The sequence below is a fragment of the Aedes albopictus genome, chromosome 3 (genome assembly GCF_035046485.1).
Source record: "Aedes albopictus strain Foshan chromosome 3, AalbF5, whole genome shotgun sequence".
Lineage (NCBI taxonomy): Eukaryota > Metazoa > Arthropoda > Insecta > Diptera > Culicidae > Aedes > Aedes albopictus.
The window spans coordinates 410,884,853-410,908,970 of record NC_085138.1 but is presented as its reverse complement, the minus strand read 5'-3'; the positions used below and the strand labels follow the sequence as shown (position 1 = coordinate 410,908,970).

General features: G+C 42.2%; 1 protein-coding gene across 7 annotated transcripts in view; it reads left to right on the top strand.

Annotated features, from left to right (window-relative positions):
• The window catches only part of LOC109426380 (G protein-coupled receptor kinase 1), a 359,171-nt gene extending 335,551 nt beyond the window's left edge, over positions 1-23,620 (top strand). For all 7 annotated transcript variants that reach the window (XM_029875606.2, XM_029875602.2, XM_029875601.2 and 4 more), the window contains 6 exons: positions 17,996-18,322; positions 18,448-18,548; positions 18,619-18,837; positions 18,908-19,114; positions 19,175-19,337; positions 22,434-23,620. In XM_029875606.2, the coding sequence (XP_029731466.2) occupies positions 17,996-18,322; positions 18,448-18,548; positions 18,619-18,837; positions 18,908-19,114; positions 19,175-19,337; positions 22,434-22,682 (1,266 nt within the window). In that variant the 3' untranslated portion in view covers positions 22,683-23,620. The remainder of the gene's footprint in view (positions 1-17,995; positions 18,323-18,447; positions 18,549-18,618; positions 18,838-18,907; positions 19,115-19,174; positions 19,338-22,433) is intronic.
• Positions 23,621-24,118: the final 498 nt, after the last annotated feature.

Genomic DNA, 24,118 nt, shown 5'->3' with positions numbered 1-24,118 from the left:
ATCCCCGGAGGAATTCCTGGAGGAATCCCCGGAGGAATTCCTGGAGGAATTCCTGGAGGAATCCCCGGAGGAATTCCTGGAGGAATCCCCGGAGGAATTCCTGGAGGAATCCCCGGAGGAATTCCTGGAGGAATCCCCGGAGGAATTCCTGGAGGAATCTCCGGAGGCATTCCTGGAGGAATCTCCGGAGGCATTCCTGGAGGAATCTCCGGAGGAATTCCTGGGGGAATCCCCGGAGGAATTCCTGGGGGAATCCCCGGAGGAATTCCTGGGGGAATCCCCGGAGGAATTCCGGGAGGAATCCCCGGAGGCATTTCTGGAGGAATCTCCGGAGGCATTCCTGGAGGAATCTCCGGAGGCATTCCTGGAGGAATCTCCGGAGGCATTCCTGGAGGAATCTCCGGAGGCATTCCTGGAGGAATCTCCGGAGGCATTCCTGGAGGAATCTCCGGAGGCATTCCTGGAGGAATCTCCGGAGGCATTCCTGGAGGAATCTCCGGAGGCATTCCTGGAGGAATCTCCGGTGGCATTCCTGGAGGAATCTCCGGTGGCATTCCTGGAGGAATCTCCGGAGGCATTCCTGGAGGAATCTCCGGAGGCATTCCTGGAGGAATCTCCGGTGGCATTTCTGGAGGAATCTCCGGAGGCATTCCTGGAGGAATTCCCGGAGGAATTCCCGGAGGAATCTCCGGAGGAATTCCTGGAGGAATCTCCGGAGGAATTCCCGGAGGATTTCCCGGAGGAATCTACGGAGGAATTCCCGGAGGCATTCCTAGAGGAATCTCCGGAGGAATTCCTGGAGGAATCTCCGGAGGAATTCCTGGAGGAATCTCCGGAGGAATTCCTGGAGGAATCTCCGGAGGAATTCCTGGAGGAATCTCCGGAGGAATTCCTGGAGGAATCTCCGGAGGAATTCCTGGAGGAATCTCCGGAGGAATTCCTGGAGGAATCTCCGGAGGAATTCCTGGAGGAATCTCCGGATGAATTCCTGGAGGAATCTCCGGAGGAATTCCTGGAGGAATCTCCGGAGGAATTCCTGGAGGAATCTCCGGAGGAATTCCTGGAGGAATCTCCGGAGGAATTCCTGGAGGAATCTCCGGAGGAATTCCTGGAGGAATCTCCGGAGGAATTCCTGGAGGAATCTCCGGAGGAATTCCTGGAGGAATCTCCGGAGGAATTCCTGGAGGAATCTCCGGAGGAATTCCTGGAGGAATCTCCGGAGGAATTCCTGGAGGAATCTCCGGAGGAATTCCTGGAGGAATCTCCGGAGGAATTCCTGGAGGAATCTCCGGAGGAATTCCTGGAGGAATCTCCGGAGGAATTCCTGGAGGAATCTTTGGAGGAATCTCCGGAGGAATTCCTGGAGGAATCTCCGGAGGAATTCCTGGAGGAATCTCCGGAGGAATTCCTGGAGGAATCTCCGGAGGAATTCCTGGAGGAATCTCCGGAGGAATTCCTGGAGGAATCTCCGGAGGAATCTTTGGAGGAATCTCCGGAGGAATTCCTGGATGAATTCCTGGAGGAATCTCCGGAGGAATTGCTGGAGGAATTCCTGGAGGAATTCCTGGAGGAATCTCCGGAGGAATTTCTGGAGGAATCTCCGGAGGAATTGCTGGAGGAATCTCCGGAGGAATTGCTGGAGGAATCTCCGGAGGAATTTCTGGAGGAATCTCCGGAGGAATTTCTGGAGGAATCTCCGGAGGAATTGCTGGAGGAATCTCCGGAGGAATTGCTGGAGGAATCTCCGGAGGAATTCCTGGAGGAATCTCCGGAGGAATTCCTGGAGGAATCTCCGGAGGAATTCCTGGAGGAATCTCCGGAGGAATTCCTGGAGGAATCTCCGGAGGGATTCCTGGAGGAATCTTTGGAGGAATCTCCGGAGGAATTCCTGGAGGAATCTCCGGAGGAATTCCTGGAGGAATTCCTGGAGGAATTCCTGGAGGAATCTCCGGAGGAATTTCTGGAGGAATCTCCGGAGGAATAGCTGGAGGAATCTCCGGAGGAATTGCTGGAGGAATCTCCGGAGGAATTCCTGGAGGAATCTTCAGAGGAATTCCTGGTGGAATCTCCGGAGGAATTGCTGGAGGAATCTCCGGAGGAATTCCTGGAGGAATCCCCGGAGGGATTCCTGGAGAAATCTTTGGAGGAATCTCCGGAGGAATTCCTGGAGGAATCTCCGGAGGAATTCCTGGAGGAATCTCCGGAGGAATCTCCGGAGGAATTCCTGGAGGAATTCCTGGAGGAATTCCTGGAGGAATTCCTGGAGGAATCTCCGGAGGAATTTCTGGAGGAATCTCCGGAGGAATTGCTGGAGGAATCTCCGGAGGAATTGCTGGAGGAATCTCCGGAGGAATTCCTGGAGGAATCTCCGGAGGAATTGCTGGAGGAATCTCCGGAGGAATTCCTGGAAAAATCTCCGGAGGGATTCCTGGAGGAATCTCCGGAGGAATTCCTGGAAAAATCTCCGGAGGGATTCCTGGAGGAATCCCCGGGGAATTCTTGGAGGAATTCCTGGAGGAATCCGTGGAGGGGGTCCTGGAGGAATCTCCGGAGGAATTCCTGGAGGAATCCGTGGAGGAATCTTCGGAAGACTTCCTATCTTTGGTGGAATTTTCTATGCATTTCTTGGAGGAATTCGTTACGAGGCACATGGTTAGGTTGGAAATCAATGTATGATCAATTTTAGTTTAAATATCGAGTACAACAATTGACAAAAACACCTTGCATCACTGCTTTTAAGTCTTACTGTAGCGTTAAATCCTGCAGGTATCCCTTCCAGCTCCGGCACTCTCCACCGCAGCCATATCTCACGCTGACAAAAGAGTGAACATTACCAGATAGATACGTTCCGGCAGTTAGTCTTCTTGGTTTACAACTTTGTAAAGAGCAAAGCAACCCAAAGGGCACTTTTCCTGTTCCCGCTTCGCTACTCAGTGCCGGTTCGCCATGAGTGCCACTAGGTACGCCTCTGGTTGCTGGCATACTGCATGAAAACGATGAATTTTACGAGCAATGCCCGTCGTTTTATATTTCCTTTCAAGGGAAAAAATCGAACCCCACTCGGCTTCCTTGTCCTTGCCCCAGTTCCACTTTTCGGTCCATACAGCTGGCAATATTTTTCCAGGTTTAGGAGTTGATGGGAAAAAAACTGAAACTCATCGTATCCATACTGGTTGAAGGCAAAGGATGCAGCTACTTCGTTGTCTGGCTTTTCTTGAACCTGTCCGGTGCTGTCTTCTGCCATTCGTTCCGCCGCGGTTTCCACACCAAGTATCATCCCGTCGTTCATTTGTGTCAGTGTCCATTAGTTCTTTGCAAATAAGTTTGTCGGTTTTTTTCGCTGATTCATGGACAGTAGCAATGTTTTGTCGGTAATTTTAGTGCACGGATTACTAATAGTTCACCCAATAACATTTGAATGTCTCATGGAATTCTCTGGAACCGTTTTGAAACAAGAATAAAGCCATTTAACATCCAACGGTTTACTTGACCTCTTCAAAATTAGAGGAAGTCCCTATTGTTTCTGCAAAAAAAAGAGTCCATCATAAATGAACAAAATTACAAACAAAAACTGTCGTAGCAAGCCGATATCAATCTTAAGTTCATTTTGTGTTGAGCGCAAGTTCTCAGCTAGCCTAGTCTAATATTTCTCATATATTGTAACACCTAAGAAAATCCTGTGAAATGCTACGACTACACTCTAAATTCCCCTACAGTTAAAATTGTTTTCATCCACCTATTTTCCCCAAAAGCTACTGCTACTATCTGCGATGTTCCCATTCCGCGCTTTCTTTCCGGTCCCGCGCACGATTCATTCCACTGTCGGTCCCAAACGAACCGGAAATGATTGTTCCTCAGTAGGAGTACAGTGCATAGCACAAATTCCGAAGCCAGCTGAACTTTTCGCATCACCGGCTGACTCACATTCCAGCAAAAGTTGATTCGCTGCTATCTATCGGATGGACGTTGATTTTCCTTTCATATCTGAGTGGCCACTGACTGACTGGCGGCACGACCGGCGTTGTGGCGGTGGTATCCTTTATCATCCAATCCATCATCGTTGGATATTGGACAGAAAAAAAAACTGAGACATGACGGGATATTGGAATCTTGCGTAGCGGGTTTCGGGACGAAGGAATAACTTTAATCGGATTAGTGTCGCTGCTTGCCAGAGATTCCGGTTCACGCTGATGGACCGGAATTCCGCGAGTGTAATGAAGTAGATTGTTCTGATTACTTCGTACTGGGACGATATTGGGTACGACAAAACATAGTTTTTTAAGGAGATATTTAATAAAAAGAGCAAAACAATCGTGGCTAGAGCTCATAGTACAAAAATTCCAATTCAGTCGAGAAATTGAATGAATTACAGTTGAGACAGTTAAGTGTGATATTTAATGGTTACATTTCACATATGGTGGAATTTTGATGTTATATGCAGAATAATATGGACACTCGTTATAAAATTAGATGAGCCAGTTTTCAAAACAATCCCTGTAAAATTCAGGTTCAGAGACGTAATGGAGGCGTTACATTGGCGTTTTCTTCGAGGGCTTACTTGAAACATCCTAAAACCCCCTGAAACGCATCCGTAACCTTCCTAAAACATTCTTAACCCCTTAAAACGCATCTTAAATTAAGGGTATGCGGAGCACCAAATTGTTTCGCCAATTGTTTCGAGGCGAAATTCCCCAGAATTCCACGGATTTCAACAAGCTAAATTTCTTATTTTAAATTTCGTTTCGTTTCGCCAAAATCTTAAAATTTCGCCTCCAAAAAATACCTTTTTGCCATTACGTTGTGAAAAATAGGACATTTCAATTCGCTGAAGTATGTTGAAATGGCCTACTTTTCACCGCTGATGCAAGTGTGCCGAAAAGTGCTACTTTTCGGCACTCTTAAGAGTGCTGAAAAGTAGCACTTTTCAGCACCTTTGGCCTAACGTACTTTTCACTTGCTGCCGCGCCTCCCGTAGATTCAGCTACTACCTCTACATCCACTGATCTGCTGGAATCCGGATCGAGACGATTTCACTCCCGATTCAAATTGCAAACCAGGTGTAGAAGCTCTTGCTGAATCGACTTTTTCTTACGCCTCCACACAACTGTTTGACGCCGGGAGCTCGAACATTTTTGACAACTACTACATCACAGCCTACCTGATCGAACAAAAACCTACGCTGGCAAGCATGGATGCTCGCACGTGGTTCCTTCTGATACATGTTTGTGCAGCTAGAAATGGCCATATTGAATGGGTATTTTTCGTAATGGCAAAAAATTTTGTATGCAATTCGTTGCAAAATTCGATTATTCAGCACTCGTCGTATTTATCCGTACATTTATAAATGTACGACTCGTGCTGAAAACATCATCATTTTGCAACTTGTTGCATAAATAACTATTTGACGAAATAAAATGGAATTCCGCGAAATTGGTAACAAATTTCTGAAACAACTATAGGGTATTGGTACCCTTATTAAACATGTGGCTCCCATTTTCATCCTACGAAGAACAAAGTGTTGAGGCGCTGTTTGTTTTGTTTCTTATTTTTGTATTTTTAGTTAGAAGTGAGCAAGCACGCATGAAAACAAAAACAACGGAATCAATAGGATGAAATTGGGAGCGTGAGATTACTTATGGCACTCAAACCCTATGAGGGGGGAAAATCCAAGGGGTGTTAGTGACCAAAACCCAATTTCATCCTTTAAAGTTTAAAGTTTGTCACCAATGTTTCATCCCATACAAAATGTATGGAGATTCAAAACCGACCCAATTTTCTCCGATTTATTGTAATTTTTCTAATCAATCTAAAAACTATCTTAAAAAAGTTCATAAAAGCTTGAAATCTCAGATTTTTTTTTGATATACTCTGCTCAAAATCGACAAATTGATCATTGCATCTGGGCCACTCATATAGTATAAAGGTCCATCGTTAAAAATCTTACACATCTAAAGTTACAAAAAATATCTCAAGAATACTCTATGTCTCATCAAAGCAATGTAGTTGCTGAATAGCTATCCCGACTAGAAAATTGTAACAAAAATGTAACATAACTATAACAAACCATGTTATGTATAACTCATTGTGATATAATCAAGTTCAACATCCTTGGTGTTTTCAAAATAATATAACTCAATTATATCACATTATGTTATAAATGTTGTTTGATAACTTATTGTATTATACTTTAGATTTGAGTCTTCGACATTTCGAAAATAATGTATCAAAATCAGGGCGCAAAATTTTCGAGCAGACGAGCTGAAGTTCACCGTGCGGCAATTTTCATTCACTTGCCTGCATATTCATATTCAGCTGCTCGATACTCGTTTGTCAACTGAATGAAAGTCGATGAATATTTGTAAACATCTCACAAAGTGTTAAATTGCTGATAAAATATTAACGTTTCGATTACATTTAACGGCGCTTTACACAGATCTGTTCCCATTTGATTGATGTGGAGTGTTTTTGGAAGGAATCGTAACCATAAACGTAGGTAATTATGAAGATGTTTCTCGATCGGTTTTATATTCAATGACTACGAATTGACTGACTGTGTGAAGAGGGAGAGCGAAAATGAATTTGTTTGTTTTGAATATTCAGTGCAGAATCATTCAAATTCGTGCTGTTTTCAGTCAATGACTATGAACATTTTGCACCCTGATCAAAATTATATCAAATTTTGATAGAAACTAATTTTGAGGCTTTAATTCATATTACGTTGTGTTGAAATTTTGATCTGAGTATAGCAAAACAGGTTATTATCTTGATAAGACCAGTGTAATTTTTGTTGCAATTTTAGTTATTTTAACACCAACCTGCATCTAGTTTATAACAAGTTTAGAAAAATATTATAACATCATAACACAATAACATAAACTTGATGTAAGTTTCTAGTCGGGATGCTTTGAACGCATGAGGGATCAGCTATCAGTAGGTCGGCTCCAGAGATACGTTCTCCTCCATTTGGGAAAATGAGGGATACGCATGAGGGATACTAATGAACTTTTCATAGAATTGATAGGATAAAATAGAGCAGAGAAAATATAAAAGTAAATGTTCTAAGCACGCAACTGTGTGTAACTCTACAAAAACAAACAGACAATTCGGCCTACAAAATGCGAGATGACAACCATGGGGGATAACAAAACTCAGGTTTGGGAAACGATGCGTTAAGAAAACCTCGAAGTACTCCCAAGCAATATTTTTGCAAATCCCAAAAGTAATACTCGAGTCACATTCTATCAAATTCATCTCTGGAAGAAGTATTTTGACAAATTTCGGATGAATTTGAGAAAATCTCGTATAATAGTATAAAAGGTCTTCTAAAATAAAATTAAATTGTTTTTTTTTTGTCAAAATCCTTAATATTTGTGGATTCTTGGAGATGAACCAGCCCTGGGCTGAATATATCGTAATTAAGATAAAAAAAATGGATTCTGGAGCGAATACGAGCTTAAGCTTCGTATTCTTGGGAGAATTGTAATCGGAAAGCATGGAAAGTACATTACACAGAAATTTCATGACGAATTTGTTCAAGAACTCTTAGGTATATTTTTGATAGGTTTCTAGATTTCCGTTACAAAAATATCCATTGGATTTCCAAGAACATTTTACATGTATTTGCGTAATACATGAGAAGATGAAACACAAAGTAAGATGAAATGACAAATGCTACTCTGCAGTGTGCTCAACAAACTTCCATACTAAATGTCTATAAAAATAACTCTCGTTAGCTGCATTTCATCAGCTTATTGTCAAACTAGCTCTTTACGCATCACAACATGTCCATTCCACATTAAAAATTGACTCCAGACCTAGAGATGATTGCGTCCATATTCTATAAAGGATAGAAACGAGCGAGAGTTCGACTGTTAGATCTATGTTTTGGTTAGGAAATTCGGCTTATCAGTCCTTGACTTTCGAGAATACAATACTATATCACAATAACTTTAAGCGATTTCCAGAAAAAAAAAATACTGAAACAACATGCACACTGTTGCAGAATTTCATCAAAATGTTTGACAAAGATTTATTAAAACCTAGGAAAGAAATTTCACTTAGTTTACTAATCCTCAGAAATTGTGATTCATTTTCTGATGAAATCCGCATACATTTCTTTGACATTCTTTACACGCCAATTCGCATTACACAATTTTTCGTCCAATGGAAACACATCTCACATCGTCACAAAGAATCTGCACAGACTGTGCATTACTAACGCTAGAAAACGGACGACACACCGGCCCATTAGAGCACAGGCTCCCAACTGGTGGTCCGCGGCCCCCTGGGGGGGCTACCAAAAAAAATTGTTAAATTTTTATTCTGTTCTGTGCAAATTATACAAATTTTTACAAGTTTTCAGCATAAAACGCTTTCAGAAGAAAAAAAATTCGGCTGCGCCACTATTTTTCAGCTACGACTCAAATTGTATGTACATGACATCATTGTTTACGAAATGTGTGTGTCGAATAAAAAAAACGTATCATTGATCGTCGAAAATCCCTCCCACAGTAAATTTCTGGCTACGTCACTATACCCAAAAAACTCGGATTCTTTCATTCAATTCATATTTTTTTTTTTAATTTTCATCAACATCTGGGGTGTTTTGACAATTTTTGAAGGGGGTCGCCACCTCAAAAAGGTTGCGAACCCCTGCATTAGAGAGTTTTTCATTGAACGATGGGTGTCCTCGAAGCTGCGTAGAATTCGAACCCACACTTCGAGGCCAGCTGACTTGGCCACGCAGTCAATCCCCTGTGGAATTGCTCATATATCAAAAAGCTAAGTAGCTGAGTATACGTTTCCCCTTGAATCCCATATTACTTCTCTTCTGTAGGCAGTCAAGTTTTAGAAAGGATCTATAAAGAATCTTGCAATCAATGCAATGATTGCAAGAAAAAAATGTAAAGTTACAGTTCTAATTTACAAAAAAAAATAAAAAATATTGGTACCTACAAGATTCTGTGAAGCTTTTTCGGAAATTTCGTTTCGTTTCGAAAATACCGAGTGAATTTAGATTCCGTATCGATCTCTCGTTTCGTTTCGTACTGAATCGTATAAAAAATTTCATATATCGTTTCGTTTCGCTTTGAAAAAATCCCATACCGCATACCCTTACCTAAAACCACTGTTAAACGTCATGTAACCCCTAAAGCCATGTAAGCCCCTAAAATACACCTGAAGCATCCACCTACAATGCCTCGGAAATATCCCTGAAACGTCCTATCCCTTAATCTGCCCTGAAACCTCCTTAAGCGCTTCTGCCTGAAACGCCATGTAATCCCTTGAAACGCCCCTACAAGATCTCCTGAAATATCCTGGAACTCCCTGACATCCTGTGATACCCCCTAAAACGCGTGTGAAACCTCCCTGAAACTTCCTGTAACTCCTTGAAACGCCCCCAAAAGTCCCCTGGAACATCCTGGAACCCCGTGACATCCCTTCAAACGCCTCTGAAACCTCCTTGAAACGCCCCATATCCCCTTGAAACGTTCCTGAAATGCCCAATATTTTTTTACATCTACGGTAACTTGACTTTTACGCGGTTTTTTTTAATAGGATACTGCAAGATGACGTCACGAAGCCGTGCACTGACAGTTTAGCGAGCTTATTTACATGGACTTAGTCTCTGATGGAGAGCATGAGCATTGAGCATTGGTGACCGTACACTTCGTAGTTGCTACTCCGTGATTGACCTGAGCTAGCGAAATTGCACAGAGAACCAATTGGTTGGGGCTTGGGATTTGCCACCATCCTCAATGTACACGTTTCGAGAGCTCAAACTATTTTGGGTCAATAACGGCGCTGGCCACGTTCTTACGGTCTACCGGGGAAGGGAAGGAATGTTAGTTCGACAACTGTTGCTACTAGAGGTTGTATGTACTACTGGACCCTCCACAATTGCCACGGGAAGGAGTTTTGTTAGTAGGAAGGGATTGATAGTTACATAGATCAGGGATACACTTTGGTAAGCGATGCGATCCATGCAACCGTACAGTATACACACAAATGTGTCACCTCACAATTTGGAAGAATGGTGAAACCATGAAAATTTTAAATGAAAATTTATGGAATGAAAAATATTTTGCGTCACCTCGCAATTGAGAGGACTGGTGAACCAATATGCTACTTGCCATGAAATCGATATATTGAAACAAAATATTGTGCCGACACTGCCAGTGACGGACCGCACAAACTTAGGCAAAATACTGACGGATAATTACGGATCAAATCAGTATGGCCAGCACCGTAAGGTGCCGAACTGTACAAAAATGCAGATTTTTTTTTAAACACAAATGTAATTGAAAAATTTGGCCGACACTTGAAGTGACGAACTTTGCAGTTGTTGTTGAGTAAATATCTGAAGGATGATTTTAAAGTAACAGATAAATTTACTGCATCTTTCAAAGAAAAACAAGAGCTTATTCACCGATCATCAATCATTCATTCGAGCACCCGTCGACCTATAGCTAAAACGATACAATAGTGCGACACTATTTCTCGACACTCGCATGTACTATAGAGTGGGTCATCGTTTATATGGAAAAATGAAAAATTCAAAGGTATCCCATCAGATCAAAGCTTTTTTGATCCCATTTTAGGACCCAAATAAGTGTGCAAAATTTGGGCAGGATCGGTTATGTCTACGTTTTGCGCATCGCGTTTGAAGTTTGTATGGGATTTTACATGGAAAACACACTTTTTTGCATTTCTCTCATAACAGGCTCGAATTTTTCTAAAACCATGAAACCGATAAAGGGAAAATATAGCCTAGGGTGTCCTGAAAAACTTTGTCGAAGACCGCGAAGTGATCTGATGATTATGAAAAAAGTTATTGCGCTGGCATTGCTTGGCGAAACATCATGATTTTGTTGCTATTGTTATTCCTTTACATGTTAAAACATAAACACATGCATGTGGTTCGTTGGTTATAACTATTTTCACAAGCATCGGATCGCCTTGCGGTCTTCAACAAAGTTTTTCAGAACATCCTAGGCTATTATTTTACAGTATCAGTTAAAAAGTTTCAGACAAACTTTTTCAACTTATGACAAAAATGCAAAAAAGAATGTTTTCCCATAAAAAATCCCATACAAATTTCAATTGCAATGCGCAAAGTGTAGACGCAACCGATCGTGCTCAAATTTTGCACAGATACTCAGGACCCGAAACGGAACCAAAAAAGCTTTGATCTGAGAAAACGGTTCCGATGACCCACTCTAATGTACAACAAAGAACATCACAATACTGAACACTAAACAACCGCGCATCTATTGTTTTGATTTTCACTCGAGACAATAGCAAACGCGATCGATTATGCTGCCATACTCACCCCTTACAGGAGCGATGCATGCACAGCAAAGAACAACACAATACTTGGACTTAGTCTCTGATGGAGATCCGCAAAACTGTTTTTCGATACAATTTCAGTAAAACGGTAATTAGCCGATTGGTCTTGTACTAGTAGGATTGAATATAATCGATATTTCCGTATAATAATGGTTTCGGGAAGGAAAACCTAAATTTAATTTTCGCCACTCGTAAAAAATTCTAACAGCTTGTAAACAAGCTCGCTGAACTGTCAGACAAAGCGAGGTTAGATCAGGTGCTTACAGTACCCTATAACGCAGATTTTTACGACGTTTTTCGAAATAACGCGATTTTTTTAACCGTCGTTAAAAACTCCAGAGATTTTAACATCAGTTTAGTAACCGGGTGCTTCTGAGAACTAACAGAAATTAAAATTCATGCACCCGTGTTTTTGTGTTTTTTTTTTTCGTTGAACGCAATAGTGACAAATCCGACCCTTCCATGCTAAATACGATTCTGATATTTCTACAAATAAGGATATGTTTCCGCTTATCCGGAAGGAATTACTCCTCGAGTATCTTCTAAGATTTCTCCAAGTATTCCTTCACGAATTCCTCCAAAAGTTTCTTTTTTAATACCTTCAAACGTTCAAACATTCTCAAGTAATTTTCAAATGTAATCTGTTGGAACTCCTCCAGAACTACTTTCAGGTTGCTTCCTAGGGTTTCTCAAATAATGCTTCTGGAGTTCCTCTAGCCTAGCTAGATTATCTATATCGCTTGGTTGTCTCTTTGAACTCGATGAGAAGGCTTCGAAGAAGGAGTATCTGGCCCCATTGATTTATCCAGGAGTTCTTTTCAACCCAAATGTTGCTTTTCAAATTTGAGATTATTCTCTGAAATCCCTTTTAGAATTCTTTCTAATATTCTTTAGGAATTCCTCCTAAAGGTCCCATTAGACGTGACAAATATTTGGCCAAACAAGCCCAACAAATGACCAACACAACGTAAAGCATAGCAACCTTGGATAAATTTCGGACTTCAATGGCAAATATTTGGCATAATGACAAACAGCCTAAGGGCACCTTAAGGTTTCAACAGGAGTTCCTCCTGGGATTCTTAAAAAAAGTCCTTCTGGTATTAATCTAGGAAACCCTTCTGGAATTTGTCCTAGAATGTCTGCAGGAGTTCTTACTGAAGATGGTGCAAAAGTTTTTTCTGGAACTTTGAACGCAGAGGTTATTAATCTATACTTCAGCAGTTAATTCTGGGAATAGTGTAGAATTAGCAAAAATAATTCTGGGAATTCTCCAGGAGCTCTTTTTAAAAATTCCAGGAGTTACTTTTGGGAATTTTCCTCTTTTTTCCGGGGATGTTTTCAAGTTTCCTGAGAACCCTCCAGGAGTTCCTTTAGCAAATTATCCAGGAGCTCCTTCAGCAAATTATCCAGGAGTTCCCACTTTTGGAAATCCTTTAGGAGTACCTTTACCAAATCCCGCAATAACTTCTCTGAAAATGCTCCAGAAGTTTCTTCTTGAAGCCCCTTCCGGTATTTCTGGTGATTTCCCAGAATTCTTCAAAAAATATGTCTGAGAATATGGGAATCTTTCAGAAATTCCTTCTGAGCATTTTGCTGGAATTCTTCCAAAAATTACACCAGGAGTTCCTTGTGGGAATCCTTCAGACTTTTTGTTAGGATTGCTTTCCCAAGCAACACACATGTCACAGAAGAGTCACAGTAACGCTGGTTTTTGGTTGCGCAGAAGTCTCTGTGATTTACTTATCGCAAGTAAGTCTTGAAATCAATCAGAAGTTCCTGCTGGTTATCTTCCTAGAGTTTCTCCTGAGATTTTTTCAAGAGATTCTGAAGCAATTGCTGGATCGAATTCCTGCATCTCAGACGGAACTCCTGTAAAAATCTCCAAAAAAAAGTTTTCAAAAGATTTCCTGGTAATATCCATAAGGACGTCTGGAGAAATCTGCAGAAGGCAACGAAGATGGATTCCCGAGTGGGAACTTCTTGAAGGAATTCCCAGCAGAAGAAAGGAATGAAGGAATTCTTGAAGAAAAACAAGATGAAATGTTTGAAAAAAATGAAAAATGGTATTTCTGGATGATATAAAGGAAGTTTCAGCAGGATTTCCTGAATAGCCCAAGCAACACACATGTAATATAAGAGTCACTGCAGTGCAAGTTAAGTTACTATTACTTACTTCTAACAAAATGCTAGAAATAAGTCACAGAGATACATTACATGTGTGTTGCTAGGGATGCCTAGTGTAATCCAAAAGGACTTCTTGGAGGAATCTTCAGAAATAATTTCTAGAGAATTCCTGAATGAAATAATTGGAGTAATCGACAGATCAAATCCTCAGATAAAATTTCGGTAGGAATTTCCAAAAGGAAGTACCAGTCCCCTGATGGCATTCTTGGAGCAAGCCCCAGAAGAACTTCTTGGATAAATGCCCAGTTCGAGTTTCTGGAAAAAAAACTACAAAAAAAAAATATAGGGTGGGTGCACCAATTATGGCACTACCTAAGGAAAACTATTTATACAAAAATAACGAGAAGACCAATGAATGTCATCAATAATTTAAAAGACAGTTTAGTTTCCATACTTTACAGGAAAAATATAGAAACGGTGCCAAAACTACTTTTAGTATTGATTACTGCGTGTGCCAATGATAGGAACCCTGTACCAGTTATGGTTACATTTTATAACTTCGGTTCCTTTTCGCACTATTTGCATGCATTCCTTATGGGGTTAGCCATAACTGGTACACTATGGCGAAAAATGGTGCAAGGAAGCCGAAATTTTAAGGAAAACGATTTATTTCTACCATGATTTGAGGAAAATGTGGAATTTAAATGAGTGCGACTATCTTTTGTGAACGTGATCTGTTGTTCACAAAATTTTTCTTGTTGATTTACATCGTTAAAGGATGAAAATTAACTATGGCGAATACTTGGTACTATAGCCATAATTGGTACACTTACCCTAGTGTTTAATAGAGGTTGCATGACTAATATTCCTTCCCCTCTTCGATGACCGTAAGGCCGGTGCACAGTGTTTTATTTTGCCGATTTCGTGCTCTTTTTTAATAACGTTTCAACCGTTGATTTTTGCTAAATAGTTTCTTCGGAGAAGTTTCTACATAAGACAAAGCGCATCTTTTGACATGAAGAGTTGGATGATCAATCCACCTACAAGTGAGATGGAAAAAATATTTTTTCAAAAAATACAGATAGACTTTTGATGTCTTCAGCAAAGTTGTGCAAAATGCAATTTTGAACAACTTTGTCAAAGACGTCATAATGCTAAATATCATACTTTACGAGATATATTGCGTTGTATGTGCATGACCCCTAGAAATCATATATTTCATCATAACTTTTACAGTTTTTAATTGAAATGGGGATGGATGCTTCTATGTTGCAAGACCAATGTTGAACTATAAATAACGAGTAGGGTAGCGAACACTTGGGCGGCGGCCGGTATTTTGAACACTCTTCGCTATAACTCAGTCAATTCCAAACCAATTGACTTGAAATTTTGCACTCGGCTAGATACTATACGTACAAGGGGTGGCCAAAATGTCTGGGATAGGCAACTTTTTTTCTCACACAAAAAATTCAACATGCTGTAACTTTTCATAAAGTGCATCAAAAAATATCAAATTTTGACTGATTATCAACCAGTTATATGTACATCATTGGTACAAATTTGGGCTCGATTGAATATTTTTTCGCGAAGTTGGAACCGTTCGGGTACAACACTATTTTTTGGACAACTCATTTTTGAGCTGTCATATCTCGGAAACCAATGAACCGAATTGAATGATTTTTTCAACATTTATCAACAATATATTGATACTTAATACGACGTTATAAAATGTAATATTTTGTCACGGCGAATTAAGTTATACCGGGTTGAAATTTCTACTCACATAGAGGAAGATAAGTCAAATTTACAATACCACACAAAAATTACTAAATGTGTTCTTTCTTTAATCTAAATAGATTCTAATATATCTGATTAAAGATAACTTGAGAACAGACGTGGAAAATCTTTGGACATCAACACTAACATTTATTGACATTGTCGTAAAAATTACATTTTTTCGAAAAAAGCCCAAAAATGTCAATCCATGATAACTTTTTTCAACGTTCCAAAGAGTATCTATGTTTTAATAGTTTGTGAAGCATTTGTATATTGTATGTTCAAAATTTCATTCAATTTGGTTCTCTGCTTTCCGAGATATGACAGCTCAAAAATGAGTTGTCTAAAAAATAGTGTTTTACCCAAACGGTTCTAACTTTGCGAAAGATTAATCAATCGAGCCCAAATTTGTACCAATGAAGCACATATGGTCGGCGTTCAGTCAGAGGGGACCAAGTAACAAAATTGACTACTTGGAACATTCACCCAATTTACTTAATGTTACAGTTAACGAGAGTTGTAGCAGAATTTTCTTTTGATTGAACTGCAAAAATCGATAACAGTGTGCAGTCAGAGTGGACCATATGCTTGATGTCAAGAGAGTTGAAAAAATATGTATTGGTAAAAATCCAATAAATAAAATAGTTTATCATAAAAATGTGATACCTTTCCAAATCGTATGACTCCCTAACGCATTTCCTGATGATTATTAATCAAAAAAGCACGTGAAATACCATTTTTATTATGGTCAATATCATATTTTACAGATCATCGTGTTGAAGCATATTGTGGCATTTCGCGTGCAGACAGAGTGAACCATGTGTCTCTTAGAAAAATAGTTGAAATTACCTTATTCTTCGTAATCCTTTCCAAATCAAAATATGTTTGTTAAGTAGCTGTTGGGCATCATATTGAAATGTACCAATACTCGTTTCATGAAGAAATTGTTTTTATCAATTATTTAAGAATTGTGTATGTACTTGGTTCACTCTGTCTGAACGAATTTTTGAAAAATGCCAGTCCTCTGAATAAATTATTATGAACTGTGTAACTACAATTTTTCAAAAACGTACTGAACTATGAAAATACATTCAAAAGTTGTTAGCCTTTAAATGTTCAAGTTAAGAATTCTTAAATGGTCGGGGCCCGTGGCGTAGTGGTCCGCACGTTCGCTTCATAAGCGGATGGTCATGGGTTCGAACCCAGCCCCGGCACTTGCAGTTTTTCGTCAGTTGCTCTTCCCCCCGAGAGCAGCTGACACCTGACCCTCTTCGGAGCATATGCTCTAACGGACCCGGAAACTTGGATATCGGCGAACCGCAACTCATAATGGACCCCCAATCGGACTGGAAAAGGAACAGCAGCCACACATCAGCATCATCGTGCTCATCATTCTACTGTGGACAGGGTAGAAAAGTGAAAGCAGCACAAGGCGCCAGTTCGATATAGTTTAGAATAGTATACATTTAGGCGCTGTACAATGGTAAGTGCAGCGTCCAATTGGAATCGCTCACGTAGTGCCCTAGTGGACAAAGGAGCTGTAAATTAGGTTAAGTGATTAAGAATAAAATAAAAAAAGAATTCTTAAATAGCTCATAAATTGGCTACCCTTCATGTGATATTGAACTGTTGTACTTAGTCCACTCTGACTGAACATAAAAACTGAAAATGGTAATCAACAGTGTAATAATAGAAATATCAAACTTCCTGCTCACATTATTATTATTATTATTATTGGCTCTTTATTATGGGGATTTTCAGCCCGAGGCTGCTCACATTATACACCACTCAAATTAACTGTAGTCCTACTTGTGCTTCATTTTTCATCAAATATGTAAAAACTTGAGTGTGAACTGTAGTTGGTTGTAGATTTTTCAAAAACCGTTCAGTCAGAGTGGACTAAGTACAATCAATTACTTAGCTATTTCTCGGTTTCAAGCTTTATTTCACGTTTTTTCGCGATCAATACAAAGCGATCCTGTGATGATTAGTTTTTAAGATTTATAACAAAAATTTAAGAACTTTTGGTGGAAAACTCAAAACATATAGAGTTGCAAACTTTAAAGTCGTTTTTCTACAAATTAAGTAAAATACACATGGTCCTCTCTGACTTAACGCCGACCATATAATAGGTTGACAAACAGTAAAAATTTGAGTTTTTTTATGCACTTTATGAAAAGCTATAGCATGTTGAACTTTTTTGTGAGAGAAAAAAAAGATGCCTATCCCAAACATTTTGGCCATCCCCTGTATCTCATCGCGTTCCAAAAATTTTGTCAATTGGTTAAAAATTGACTGAGTTATAGCAGAAAAGTGCCCAAAAAAGGACCCCTGCCGAGACGGTGCCACTTCCCTATATCAGGAAAAATTGAGCTTAGAACTTAGGCTAACTCCTGATGAATACTTCTTGGAGAGACGCATTTTACTCAGATCTATCCTGTTTGTTGCAGTGTTGCAGCGGGTGGTACAGGAAGAAAACAAAACTATTTCATTGCAATCCTCTTCCATTTTCACATGACTTCGAACTCGTTGGTCAAAGTAATCGAAATAAAGTGCTATAACCAAGCAGTACTAGCCAACACAGCTACCACTACCGATGACCACTCCACCCTCTAGTCCTCATCAAACTGTAAATCGAACGAAACCTTATCTGCTCCATTTCCGTTTTAATTTTCTCCATTTTCACTTATCTGCTTCGCTAACTTTGTCTCCCTCCCTTCTTCCGCCACCATCTCGCGAAATCTAGGTCATTCTCGGGTTGGAACACATGCACAAGCGGTTCATCGTGTATCGGGACCTGAAACCGGCCAACATTCTGCTGGACGAGAATGGACACGTGCGGATTTCGGACCTGGGGCTGGCGTGTGATTTCAGCAAAAAGAAGCCGCACGCCTCGGTCGGCACCCACGGGTACATGGCACCGGAAGTGCTGTCGAAGGGAACCCCGTACGACTCCAGTGCCGATTGGTTCAGCTTCGGCTGTATGCTGTACAAACTGCTCAAGGGCCATTCGCCCTTCCGGCAGCACAAAACCAAGGACAAACACGAAATCGACCGGATGACGCTGACGATGGTGAGTATCGGCATCGTGTTGTGAAGCGATGTTGTTTACGATACTGCACAGTGGGCGCAGAAGTTTTTAATTTTTTTAACATATGAAATGTCTATTTAAACCGATTTCTCCTTCTCGATTCACAGAACGTCGAACTACCGGAATCATTTAGCAAAGAACTGAGAGACTTACTGGAAGGACTGCTACAACGGGACATAGATAAACGATTAGGCTGTAAAGGGGGAGGGTAAGTGTCCTCCGACTTTAGCTTTTCGGCTTCCTTTTCCGCATCGATTTCAACCTTTAAAACTTCACAGGGCGGACGAGGTCAAAGCGCATCCATTCTTCACCGGTATCGACTGGAACCAGGTGTACTACCAGAAGTACACCCCACCGCTGATACCGCCCCGGGGGGAAGTGAACGCCGCGGACGCCTTCGATATCGGTTCGTTCGACGAAGAGGACACCAAAGGTATCAAACTGACTGAACAGGACCAAGAGCTTTACAAGTACTTCCCGCTGACCATCTCGGAAAGGTGCCCTTTTTGTCGTGTTGAGAATCTTCTGAATCGAGAACTAACGTCAGATTCTTCCATTTTCTTCTAGATGGCAGCAGGAGGTGGCAGAAACAGTATTCGAAACCGTCAACCAGGAGGCGGACCGACTGGAACAGAAGCGAAAGGCGAAGCAGAAGCAGCGGTTCGACGCGGACGAGAAAGACTCGGACTGCATACTGCACGGGTATCTCAAGAAGTACAGCGGCTCGTTTGCGTCGGTGTGGCAGACGCGGTACGCAAAGCTTTATCCAAATAGGTAAGTTCCCGTTGTTTTGACAGTTCTGGTGGAAAATACATGGTTGATTATGGATTACAGGCTAGAACTACACACGGAAAGTAGCAGCACGAAACCGGATCTGGTGTTTATGGATCAGATCGAGGAAGTCGCGCCGGACTACGTACAGTTCAAGAATGAACAGTGCATACAGATTAAGTTCCGAGATGGCATCCGGGATGGACGACTGATACTGACGATGGCGGTAAGTAGTACAGGATGTAAATTTGACTATAAGAAATAAGCTGAATCCTATTACTGCAAGGATTTGGATGAATCACTCTGCTGGGATTCCGATGAATCCCTCAGTAGGGATTCAGATGAATCCCTCTGCAGGGATTCAGACGAATCCCTCTGCAGGGATTCAGACGAATCCCTCTGCAGGGATTCAGACGAATCCCTCTGCAGGGATTCAAACGAATCCCTCTGCAGGGATTCAAACGAATCCCTCTGCAGGGATTCAAACGAATCCCTCTGCAGGGATTCAAACGAATCCCTCTGCAGGGATTCAGGGAAATCCCTCTGCTGGGATTCAGGAGAATCCCTCTGCTGTGATTCAGGAGAATCCCCCTGCAGGGATTCAGAAGAATCCCTCTGCAGGGATTCAGGAGAATCCCTTTGAAGTGATTCAGAAGAATCCCTCTGCAAGGATTCAGAAGAATCCCTCTGCAGGGATTCAAAAGAATCCCTCTGCAGGGATTCAAAAGAATCCCTATGCAGTGATTCAGAAGAGTCCCTCTGCAGGAATTCAGGAGAATCCCTCTGCAGGGATTCAGGAGAATCCCTCTGCAGGGATTCAGGAGAATCCCTCTGCAGGGATTCAGGAGAATCCCTCTGCAGGAATTCAGGAGAATCCCTCTGCAGGGATTCAGGAGAATCCCTCTGCAGGGATTCAGGATAATCCCTCTTCAGGGATTCAGGAGAATCCCTCTGCAGGGATTCAGGAGAATCCCTCTGCAGGGATTCAGGAGAATCCCTCTGCAGGGATTCAGGAGAATCCCTCTGCAGGGATTCAGGAGAATCCCTCTGCAGGGATTCAGGAGAATCCCTCTGCAGGGATTCAGGAGAATCCCTCTGCAGGGATTCAGGAGAATCCCTCTGCAGGGATACAGGAGAATCCCTCTGCAGGGATTCAGGAGAATCCCTCTGCAGGGATTCAGGAGAATCCCTCTGCAGGGATTCAGGAGAATCCCTCTGCAGGGATTCAGGAGAATCCCTCTGCAGGGATTCAGGAGAATCCCTCTGCAGGGATTCAGAAGAATCCCTCTGCAGGGATTCAGAAGAATCCCTCTGCAGGGATTCAGGAGAATCCCTCTGCAGGGATTCAGAAGAATCCCTCTGCAGGGATTCAGAAGAATCCCTCTGCAGGGATTCAGAAGAATCCCTCTGCAGGGATTCAGAAGAATCCCTCTGCAGGGATTCAGGAGAATCCCTCTGCAGGGATTCAGGAGAATCCCTCTGCAGGGATTCAGGAGAATCCCTCTGCAGGGGTTCAGGAGAATCCCACTGCAATGATTCAGGAGAATCCCTCTGTAGGCATTTAGGAGAATGCCTCTGCACGGATTCAGGTGAATCCCTCTGCACGGATTCAGGTGAATCCCTCTGCACGGATTCAGGTGAATCCCTCTGCAGGGGTTCAGGTAAATGCCTCTGCAGAAATTCAGGTGAATCCCTCTGCAGGGATTCAGGAGAATCCCTCTGCAGGGATTCAGGAGAATCCCTCTGCAGGGATTCAGGAGAATCCCTCTGCAGGGATTCAGGAGAATTCCTCTGCAGGGATATAGGCGAATCCCTCTGCAGGGATTCAGAAGAATCCCTCTGCAGGGATTCAGAAGAATCCCTCTGCAGGGATTCAGAAGAATCCCTCTGCAGGGATTCAGAAGAATCCCTCTGCAGGGATTCAGAAGAATCCCTCTGCAGGGATTCAGGAGAATCCCTCTGCAGGGATTCAGGAGAATCCCTCTGCAGGGATTCAGGAGAATCCCTCTGCAGGGATTCAGGAGAATCCCTCTGCAGGGATTCAGGAGAATCCCTCTGCAGGGGTTCAGGAGAATCCCTCTGCAGGGATTCAGGAGAATCCCACTGCAATGATTCAGGAGAATCCCTCTGTAGGCATTTAGGAGAATGCCTCTGCACGGATTCAGGTGAATCCCTCTGCACGGATTCAGGTGAATCCCTCTGCAGGGGTTCAGGTAAATGCCTCTGCAGAAATTCAGGTGAATCCCTCTGCAGGGATTCAGGAGAATGCCTCTGTAGGGATTCAGAAGAATCCCTCTGTAGGGATTCAGAGGAATCCCTCTGCAGGGATTCAGAATCCCTCTGCAGGGATTCAGAAGAATCCCTCTGCAGGGATTCAGAAGAATCGCTCTGCAGGGATTCAGGAGAATCCCTCCGCAGGGCATCAGGAGAATCCCTCTACAGGGATTCAGGAGAATCCCTCTGCAGGGATTCAGAAGAATTACTCTGCAGGGATTCAGGAGAATCCCTGTGCAGGGATTCAGGAGAATCCCTGTGCAGGGATTCAGGAGAATCCCTCTGCAGGGATTCAGTAGAATGCCTCTGCAGGGATTCAGTAGAATCCCTCTGCAGGGATTCAGTAGAATCCCTCTGCAGGGATTCAGTAGAATCCCTCTGCAGGGATTCAGTAGAATCCCTCTGCAGGGATTCAGTAGAATCCCTCTGCAGGGATTCAGTAGAATCCCTCTGCAGGGATTCAGTAGAATCCCTCTGCAGGGATTCAGTAGAATCCCTCTGCAGGGATTCAGTAGAATCCCTCTGCAGGGATTCAGTAGAATCCCTCTGCAGGGATTCAGTAGAATCCCTCTGCAGGGATTCAGTAGAATCCCTCTGCAGGGATTCAGTAGAATCCCTCTGCAGGGATTCAGTAGAATCCCTCTGCAGGGATTCAGTAGAATCCCTCTGCAGGGATTCAGTAGAATCCCTCTGCAGGGATTCAGTAGAATCCCTCTGCAGGGATTCAGTAGAATCCCTCTGCAGGGATTCAGTAGAATCCCTCTGCAGGGATTCAGTAGAATCCCTCTGCAGGGATTCAGTAGAATCCCTCTGCAGGGATTCAGTAGAATCCCTCTGCAGGGATTCAGTAGAATCCCTCTGCAGGGATTCAGTAGAATCCCTCTGCAGGGATTCAGTAGAATCCCTCTGCAGGGATTCAGTAGAATCCCTCTGCAGGGATTCAGTAGAATCCCTCTGCAGGGATTCAGTAGAATCCCTCTGCAGGGATTTAGGAGAATTGGGGTTGAATCTTGTAAAACTGATTGCATTTTTTTTCCATATCCAACAGGACGAAATCGGCCTCAAAGAGTGGTCCCTCTCCCTACGCGGTGCCCACAAAGAAAGCCAGGAGCTGCTCGGTTCGATGGCCAAGAAGGCCGGTAAAATCTACGGTACCGAACGGGACGCCTCCAAAGCCAACGTACTGATCTCGTCGTCTGCCACTTCCAATTCCAACGCCAGTGCCACAGCCAATGCCGCTGCTGCCGCCGCCGCCGCCGCCGGTGGCCAACGGAACGCCAACGGGTCGTCCAACTAGCGGTTACTGTTGCGATCTCGGTCCTGCTTCATAGAACCGAGTCGTCTGAAGGAACCCCTGCTGAAGATGAAGTGCAAGGACACTTAAAAAGGAAGGGTCGACGGCTTTATTCTCGGTTTCTTCTTTCGGTTCTGTTCTGTTTAGGGTGTTTTAGTTAGTCGTTTGTATTTCGAATTCGCTGTGGAGTATTTATGAAAGCATTTTTCTGAGGGTTTATGTTAGAATTTTGACGTTTTGGTTGGGGCAACCAGGTTCAAACGGGTTCAATCGGAACGCATTGGCTTATAGAGTGGGGATGCGCGAACAAGAGTGTGTGCAAGGGTGTGATGAAATTCTAAAGGAAATCGTGGGAAATTCGAAGCGGAGGGCAGGGAGTAACTGTTCTCTCTCCGCTGACAGTGATATGAACAAAGTGTGAAGTAAACAGTGAATATTTTAATCGGTAGGAGTTACAATTATACAAACAAAGGCACACATACAAGCAGATGCAGCCAATAGAAGCGAAGGGGCACGGGTTGGCTGTCCGCGATTGTTTTTTCGTAGCGGACAGCGAACTTGCTGTCATCAGTCGTCAGTCAGTGCTGACTTTGATGGTTTTGTTTTGTTTGGAGAATCGTAAACAAAGCAGGTTGGGGAATTGCACTGTAACGAGAAAGCTTGGCTTGCTTCGTTTACGAGTCTTGTGACGTCGCAAGATTGTTTTCGTTGTAATTTATTCGTTTGAGTATTAGTTCTGTTGATATTTATGTTTGTAGTATCGATGCAAAGTCAGTATTGGACAGTCAAGCAACAAAAATTATAGCAAAAATAATTCCTAGGGTTAGCGAATAAATGTGTCAATTTAGTATTGTACTTCTTTACATCGGAAGAAGCAAATCATAAAAGTAATAACTAGCGATGTTTATACAACTGTGACAACCGGAGAAATTAGATGGAAGAAAAACAATAAAAATGAACAAAAAATTAACCCAAAATTACTAGGATATGGTAAGCGAAGCGAATGGCGCACAGCTATTTATAAATATAATGTGAAAATAACAAAAAAAAAGAAGCATTCTAGGCGTAACTATCCTAAAATATTGATAGAACAATCACAGCAGTCACGTGACAAGTCGTTGGGTCGCGCGTCATCCGTGTGACACAGTCAATGGTAGTTGTTCGGTTTAGTTCCGTTTTTCTGTTGTCGAAAGTTTTCCCTGTAGCGAAACGTGGGTGGGGAAAGAAAATGTTAAACTATTAATGTCAATCCAAATTTTCACCTGCACTGGTTCTAGCGAATTCAAAACAAAATCGTATGTGTTACTACTAGGGAACTACTACTACTACTGACTTCAACACTAAGAAACTGTTGAGCATATTTGTATAGCAATCTAGTGAGAAGAACACAAACAATACTAAGCCTTTTATATGTCTGTCTGTATGTGTGTGGAGTATAT